At 40.8% G+C, this 8,997-nt stretch overlaps 1 protein-coding gene across 1 annotated transcript in view; it reads right to left on the bottom strand.

The window, feature by feature from the left end:
• Positions 1-8,997, bottom strand: part of BARD1 (BRCA1 associated RING domain 1) — a 40,784-nt gene that overhangs the window by 16,256 nt on the left and 15,531 nt on the right. The window contains exons 5-6 of the mRNA XM_008643577.2: positions 5,371-5,451; positions 4,505-4,677 (exon numbers count right to left, since the gene is read on the bottom strand). Of these exons, the coding sequence (XP_008641799.1) occupies positions 4,505-4,677; positions 5,371-5,451 (254 nt within the window). The remainder of the gene's footprint in view (positions 1-4,504; positions 4,678-5,370; positions 5,452-8,997) is intronic.

The raw sequence follows: 8,997 nt of genomic DNA, 5'->3' as shown, positions 1-8,997 counted from the left end.
CAGCAGGAAGACACAACTGTTTCTGCTAGAGAGAAATCAGTGAGGTGCTTAAGCTGGAATACGAGGTCTCCAAGGCATCCTTCTTTCTACCAGAATGCAAGTGGGCTTTCTGGAAGTTTTTTTAAAATATGCAAGAGTCAGATGTACCCTTGGGTGCAAGCAGCCATCTATTAGCCATCAAGGTACTGAATAGTCAGCAGAGGGCTGTTACAGCTGGAACAAATCCAATCCAAGACTAGGATGGCTGTGCTGAGAACGAAGATGAGCCCAGTGAAGAGCAACTCAACCAAATCTTCTGAGTATGACTTTCCACGAGATAATACTTTGTAATTCTTTGTAATGAGGAGTTTTAAGCTGCTCCATAAACCAAGTTTTGTCTCAGCCCCACAAAAGAGTTCAGTATTGAATGGAAATCCTGCAGCCAGGTCTCAGTGCAGTACCCACTCACTCCCACCTGGAAATCTGAGCGGCGCAGGGCTCTCCAGGCAGCACCTGGATTTTGAGAATGTGCTAAATAGAAACCTTTCCTGAACCTGACAGAGGGAAGAAAACCTAATCTGTGTAGCCAGAAAGACCATCTGAGATATCCAAACAGAGCCAGGGTTTTAATTAACCTGCTGTCAGCAGCAAGTTCAACATACTGTCTTGCACTCAGACAGCAAAGACCTGCACTATCTTGACTCAGAACAAGCAGACAAAAAGATATCAGACTCATGGGTCTAATGCCTCCTGGAATGACTGCAGGTCATAATCATTTTTGTCCCTGTGCCATTCATAATTGAGGACCATGGTTTACCCACCCCCAAGCATTCCCACAGGTTTGTTCAGTCAGACTCACAACTACTACACCTAAAAAAATAGAGCAAGACGACAGTTTTTACTAATGCTGAACTTACTGGGCATGAAGAACTGGAAAGACAGCCCATTTGAGTGAAAGCATTTAGGAAGTACTGTGAAATTGCAAATGCAGAGATCTAATTTTTCAAATCACTTGGCTTGCTGTGAAGCAAGGAAAAAAGACAGAATTCAAGCACGTTTTAAAAAGCCATAAAAATAAAAATTAGTTATGTGTAGGAGATTAACTTTAAAAAATTAACAGGACCAGTAGGACAATTAATAGGTCCACTGGTCCATATAATATTTTTCGTTTGTAGTTTGTATCTCTCCCAGTCAGTGAAAACTTCAATGAAGTTGTGGACAAATGAAGTGCCACAACTATTAAATCTCACAGATTTCCAAAAAAAAAAAAATAATTTGCCAAGGAATTAGGAAATCCCAGGATTACTTTCTGCCAAAAGAGGAAGCCCCTACCTGTTTTTGCTTGGTCCAAAAGATAAGTGGCTGCTTCCTGTTATATAGAGCTATTTCTTAATGCACTATGAGTTAACATGAAAGGACAAAAACATAGCCTGAAAGATACTTGGAATGAGATGCACTTGATGGGTTTGTGAATATCTGATATCTAAATCCGAAACTGCAAAGTCTCAGCTCTTTGGATAGGGTTGTACCTCACCCACTGAGGTCCCTCAGGAAGCAGCGGTATTTGCTTCCAGATATATCCTACATCCCTACACAGACCAGTGGGTCTTACCTACCTTTGGACCTGCTGTCAGTCATTACTGCACACCTTTAAAATATATTTCATCTGGCACAATTGAGTATCATGCTAAATTTCGAAACTACTGCTCTAAGCAGGCTGTTCAATGCAAGCTCTGTTTTTATTCCAGTAGATTAACTCTCCAACACACAAGGGATATTAAGACACAAAACTGAGTTAATTCTACTGCTAAGACAGCAGCAAGACATCAGTCACTTCTGTGAGGTTTCATGCTACATATTTCATGGTGTCCCAAGTAACATTTGAACACATTTGTCATGTTCACATTTTACTTAGCTTAGCTAAAGTAAAACACTTAAGCAACCACAGTGAACTAATCAAACTTTCCTCCCTGCTCTGGTAAGATAAAGAAGAATCACTTTATCCCATCACATTAAGGAGGGCCCTCTCCTTGGCTGAAACTTAATTCATTGAGAATAGTTCTGAAGAGCCTACAAAAGGACTAGAAAGGGTTTTAAACACCAAAAAGAAAAAAAAAAGTGAATTAAAATTAGACCAATTTATCCATTTGACAAAATTGGTTTGGTATAGTCTTAGCTCACATACTGAACACCTCTCAAGTTAAGGCACTCCACAAAAATAAACCTTGGAGAAGAGCTCTAAGTTCTACTCATCACTACTTCAATTTCTACTGTAAAGACCCTAAAATAATAATGTGAAGGTGAGCATTAAGTACAAAGACACCAATTATAATTAGCCATAATGAAATGAACTATAATTGCACCATTTTAAGTGATCAGCCTGTTCTCACCTCCTGTTTTTAAAACTGGTCTGCTGATTTCAGGGATCTAGGAAAAAATGTCACTGAAGAAAAACAAGCTTCTTGTCAGATGGGACTCCATTGTAAGGGTACCTACATCCACTAGGAAGAAAGAATTAACTAAACCTTCTACAGAAAAGAAGGTTCGAGTCCACTTACCTAGGCAAATCCAACCACTGCTTAATTAGGACCACAGCTACCAGAGGCAGTGGCAGCAAAAACACCCTGTAAGATTTGCAAAGTCATGATCCAGGGAAAGATCACAGCACAATTCACTGCGGGAAGCTATTAGGGCACAGGAGGGAAGGGAGACACGAGGCATTCTTAGGAGTCCCACACACACTGTTCCTGTTTCCATCGTTTCTTGACAGTGCTTGGAAGAGGTCAGCAGAGTCTTACTATTCAAGCCTGAACACTTTGCTTGTACATCTATTTCTCTGTGGCTCTAATGCTCTCTGTAAAAATGGAGGAGGGAAAACCCCAACCCCTTTCCATCAACACACACAGTGGCATTTCAACCAGAGATGAGAGCCTACAGAAGATCTGGAAGACTCAGTTATTACAGGAGGGATGGACAGGACTGAATTTGTGCCACAGCACCCATGGTTGCTTTTGTCAGACAAATCACACAAAGATTAATGGCAGCTAAATTTGTTCTCAGAGACTTTTACTAAACATTATCTACAGTCAGTGAAAAGTTAAAGCAGGGCTTAAGGTTTACATAAATCTCTCCTTCCCTGATTAAAAAGCTTCTGTTTCAACAGAGTCATGTTTGCTCATGTAGAATGAGCTGAAAGAGGCTCAGCCTCACCTCTGTTTGTGTGAGCACACGCAGCAGAGACCAAGGCTAACAGGAGACCTGCAGAGTCCACTGCTGACATTTGGAGCCTGAGCTGTGCAAACCCACCAGAGCTGAAACCCTGTCACAACCTTGCAGCAAAGCTGTTGGCTGTGATATGCTTTCAAACACCAGACAAACACATGATAAGTGTGACACCACCGGTTCCTCATATACAAAAGGCTTAAAAATCTCTGAAGCTGTCAGCTTTTCCAGGTGCACGGGTCCCTGTTGCTCAAGAACAAAGTGAAGACAAAATTGATCCTTGTTTTACTTTTTCATGCTGAAGTCTTGAGAGCTTGTTGATTTGTTTTGGCTTTTTCTTGTTGTTTTTTAAACTCTAATATATTCAAGATTAGGACTTTATGAAAACCCTATGCTTTCCCACAAAGCACCTTAATTCTGTATGCTTCCAAGAGTGTGAATATTGAGAGCTGAAGTGATTAAGCTGAACTTGTTTATGCTTCTTCCTGTGGCTGCCAAGGAAACTTGTATCATGCTAGACTTCATCCTGTTGTGTTACTATACACACATCTACTGACAGCTTGAACTGGACTCAAATTTATACACACAGGCCTTGGCACAACAACAATACAACACCTAGAATTACATTTAGTGTCTGAAATACTAATAGGCTGCACGGTTATTCACAGACTGAAAGATTCTTTAGCACCTCCTATACACAAATGCCAAAATCTTCAGGAGACTTAACTGTATAGAAGAGTCAACTGAAAATATTACTTAGCTTTTTTTTTTTTTTTTTTTAAATTAAAAGGTGTACCAGGGATTAGTGCTTTGATCCAAAAAGGCAAAAGTGAGAATTCCCAAATCTCCACCTGTGTCTATGTCATTTGTGAAAAGAGAAGAGACTGGAGCAAAATGCCTTCTGCTAGCAAGTAGTGTAGTAAAAGTAACGAGACAAAAAACAGCTGTAGCAGTTCAAAACTCATCTAGCTCAGCATCTTAGAGCTGACAGCAGCTATAACAAGATGCCAACAGGAAAGTGTAAGATTAGGGTGAGCATATGTTGTTACTTTCCTAGTAGAGTCTCCAGTACTCCAGCTATCTATGACTCAGGCGTCCTGAGAAAAGCTTAGGACAAAGCTAAATGGAAAGGAAACACCTACCTGGAAAAGGAAGATACAAGCACAGCAGAGCACACATTTAACACCCAACCCCTCACTTCATACAAATCACATTTATTACTAGCTCTGCTTCATATTCACTTAACATCTACTCTGGATGTTGTAGCTGTGGTTAATGCCAGCAAGATTCCACATGTACTCACACTGCATCCTGGGAGGCGCCGTGCAGGAGCAGCAGCTCCACGATGGCCACGTGCCCGTTCCTGGCAGCGTCGTGGAGCGGGGAGTCGTTCTGGTAGCCCGTGGTGTTCACCAGCGCCCGGTGCTGCAGCAGCAGCTCCACCACCTCCCTGTGCCCGTGGTTACACGCCTCGTGCTGGGGGGGAAAAGCCACGGCGGGGAAACTCGGGTGAAACAGAATTCACAGAAGGATTCCTCTCACGGCAGTTCCACTTTCCAGCACTCCGCAGATGGCCAGGGAAGATGATGCAAGGCTACCGCATTACACTCCTGACAGGAATTAACCTGGGAACCCAGCACTAACAAAAAGCCCTGAGAAGAACTGAACAAAGGCCAACTGTGTGCAAATTAGACTACAGGGAACAAAACCCCCCACATTACAGGCTATCAGGAGTATTCTGCAGGAGAGGAAGAAGTCATGGTTGAAAAGAACCTTTTGTTTATTTTCTGTAATTCTAGTGAGCAATTTTTTCACTCCACTACTTGATATATTTCCAAACCACTGAGGACATTAGGAACCCATTAAATACAAACATTGTTTGGAATTCATCATTTTCAAGTTATCGTAGCTGTATTTTCTGCATTTGCAGAGTCACAGGCTGATCGATTTCAGAGCCTGCCCTACACCCCAGCAAAGGAGAATTACACCTGGGCAGGTCAGTGCTTGCTAATGAATTCTTTTAACCTTGTTTATCATCACTTCTTCACTTTGCATAATTCTCTGTCACCTAAATGTGTGTGAAGGGAACTAAAATATGGGAGGGGAAAGGAGGGATGAAGTGAAATCTGATTAGCAGACAGATGAGAGAAAGAAGCCTTCAGCACTCACCAGTGGTGTCCAGCCAGCATTATCTTTGACATTGGGATCTGCCCCGTTTTTCAGCAGCTCCTCCACAGCTGCTAAGTCACCCTACACAGGAGAAAGCCATAGTTATGAGAAAGTAATGAAGAAAATACACAGATACAACACAAACTTGAGAGATGCCCAATTATAAATTTAGCTGCAATAAAAATGTAATGATGTAAGCCTTTCATGTAGATATTGTCATGATAACAAAAGCTCAACTGATCTGGAGACCACACAATCATTGCTGTTCATTTAGAACCACCCACACATTTTACACAATTACATATTTCTAGACAAAAACAATGCATGTAACAGAGTTAATTCAAAATAAATGGAAAAGTTTGTGCTAATTGCAATCTGTCCACTACAGTCAACTGCAAGGATTAAAGTCAAGAACGTTTATTGAGAATTTCCTCGTCCTTCAGACTGGATTTTTTTCAAGCTCATCTAAATAACTGACTGAAAACATAGGTAAAATAAATTAATAAGCCTGACAAGCTTCTAGGAATTGGTTTTCCATGAAAAGAAAAGAGTTTTATTTAACACTGCAATTACTACTTTATGTTGAATCGCACTGACACTTTCTCTAACAGTTATCTACCAAACAATTTTAATTTGCTTTTTGGAAAAATGCTATATTCAGTTTTTACTGTGAGCAAGTAGGTGTGGAAAGGGTAGAAACTGGTGCAGAGGCTACGGAAAAGAGGCTGAATAGAGATGAGGCAAAGGAAGCAGAAGGGCAGAATTTGCGAATCAGAGGTTCTGACACCCTGAAAAGTAAAGTTGGTAATAAGATTGGAGCATATCCAGATGCAGCTATAAATAGGTAAGGAGCTCAGCTGTGGAAGCTGAGGCAAGGAGATCTCTGCAGTGCAGGCCTCAATTCTTATTATTTTAGGCAAAATCAAGTGTTTCAAGACAACTGCTGACACTTTGCCTCGGCCAGGGTACTGTGATCCCAAATGAAGATACAAATATACAAACTGGTATGTAGCTCTTGCCAAGGCCAAATATACAATACAAAAAAAGATCTGAAGGAGAGAAATTTAATCCATTATATACATCAAGTTCAATGCCTTTAAGTTGTGGAAAGTCAAGGAATTTCTAGGTACTACTCACAGCATGCCTTAGAAAAGGTAAGAGAATATTAAATTAAGCTTTAAATACAATAAAACCAAACTTAATCCATTTTTGTTACCAAGAAGCACTTTGAAAAAACAGAACAGCTTTAATCTTCACTCTTTAAGTTAGAAAAAATGTTAAGACAGACTGCTCTGCAAAAATAAATCCAGCAAGCAACAACCGTAAACTCAAAATTCACAGAAATAATGCTGAGACTCACTGGCTTTACAACCATCAAGGAAATTAACACATCAGAGATAAATTTCATGCATTATATTCACAACTTGGATGTCCCAGCAAAATGTTACCTCTCAAAGCAATTAAGGGATTCTAGCAGCAGCATACTCTTTATGGTTGCAAGGTTAACAGACATGCATCAAACCTGAGGAGTTATTCAGAGGCAGCCAAGACAGCGCTCAGCATTAAGATCCTTCCCAACAGAGAGAACACACAATTATCTATAATGAGCGAGAGCTGAGCTTATCATTTAAAGTTCAGTTTGCAAACATGTACTGCAAGGGTTTGACATTTCAGGAGTACTGCTTTAAAGCAGGAAGCACAGCTAATAATTTGTGTGGGCATCAGATACTATTACAGCTTTTCAGATCAGTTATGTGAGCATTGATTTGTAAAACATCACTGTGGCTTTATCAAAGGAAACGTTGATGGTGTGGACACCAGGACTGACAACATCCACTGACTTAAATCCAGGCCCACGTCAGAATTGGAAAATTGGTGTTTTGCTGCTTACAGAAGATAAATATTGTCATCATGTCATCTGTAAATGGAACCTGCTCCCTACAACCAGTACTGAGCACTGAGAGTGACAGCAAGGAGGGAAAGCTGTCATGAGCTGCGCAGTGACTGGATGGGCGCTGCCAATCAGGATTACAAGAGAGATTTTAACAAAGCAGCCAGGAGAATGTGCCTTTTGTGTCCTCAGAGGCTCTTCAGTCAGTCACCATAACGTGAACATTTAGCTAAAAAAAGCAGAAGACTCAATTTCAAGTCGCAGATCATTAACAGACACATTATCAAGTCCCTCCTGCAAGCAGGACCACAATCACAGAATCATTTTGGTTAGAAAAGACCTCTAAGATCATCAAATCCAACCACAGGTGCCTCTGAGCTTTGATTGGATCTTCCAGAGGCTGATACAGGTTTAGATGACAAGTCAAACCAAATAACTGCGATCCAAGGGTAAAAAAAAAAAGTGTGTTTTCTTTTTTATATTGGCCACTTCTATCAAAGCTGATGGAATTACTAACATTTATAAGCTCATAAATGCTTTGCTAAACTCTAAACAAGAAAGAGTAAGCACCACGTAGGTGCAAGTCCCAGACACAAATATGTCAATTCCATGTCTTTCCTCCACAAGAGAGCAGAAGAAACTACACCTGTTAGTATGGAATGACTAATTCCAACATGCTGCATAAACATGTGATTTGACTAATGCCGAAATTAATTTTGTACATTTAGTTCCTTGAGTTTACTTGATGCAGCAAGAAAATCACCAGTCTCCACTAAGAAGCTATAACCAAGTGACACAAGGAGAGACCCTCTTGACTGTCTGCAGCAACAGAGGGGAAACGCTAAGTGGAAACACTTCTTGTTCAGAAAGGGAGAACAAGGCAAACACCAGCTAGAAAAATGCTCCTACCATTAAGAATTCACAGGCAAGTGTTTATTTTGAAATCTAATTATCAATGAAGGATTACATCCAGCTCTTGAAGAGGCAGGAGCTACTGCAGAATGCAGAATTATCCATTCGGAACAAACAAAGCTCAGGACATTTCATGCTCATAACAAAGCTCAGCTGTAGTGACAAGACAGTAAAGCCATGGGTCTGCTCTTCCTCGGCAACGCAGCTCACGGGAGCTCGGGAAGCCAGAGAAGCAGGAAAGGCGCTGGGGCCATCTGTTGGCAGACCTGGAGCCGGCAGTAGCTTAGACAGGGAAGAGCATTTACTCGGCTTTACAAGCACTTCTTCCTCCCAATGAGAATTTAGTTCCTGCAGCCACGGCTGGCTCAAGCCCAGAAAACTATCTCTGCTTGGCTTACACAAGGTTGTAGGGTTTTTCTTTTCCTTCTCCCTCAAGTCCCGATTTTATTACATATGGTTAAGAACTGCACGTGTCCTTTCAGTCACATTTTACAGGGTTTTTTTTTCATTTTGCCCTTTACAATTTCCATTAATCAAGGCATTTTTCACCAAAAAGTCAAATTATTAAATAAATGCGAACATATTCTACAAGAAAACCTATTCTACCAGTTAAAGAGAGAGATGCAAAGAATTAGGACAGTACATGAAGATGAAGCTAAAAACCTGTACCCCTTCAACCAAATACTTGCTCCTTCATTTACAAATTTAATCAAGACACTTCAGTCTTCAGGTCAAGCAAATGAACCAAAAAAGCCACCTTTCAAACACAATGACATCTGCTCATTTAAGCTGGGGGGGGGGGGGGGGGACAAGATTTTTTAAAA

Source organism: Corvus brachyrhynchos, unplaced genomic scaffold (assembly GCF_000691975.1).
Source record: "Corvus brachyrhynchos isolate BGI_N302 unplaced genomic scaffold, ASM69197v1 scaffold671, whole genome shotgun sequence".
Lineage (NCBI taxonomy): Eukaryota > Metazoa > Chordata > Aves > Passeriformes > Corvidae > Corvus > Corvus brachyrhynchos.
This window is presented reverse-complemented; position numbering and strand designations above follow the sequence as displayed.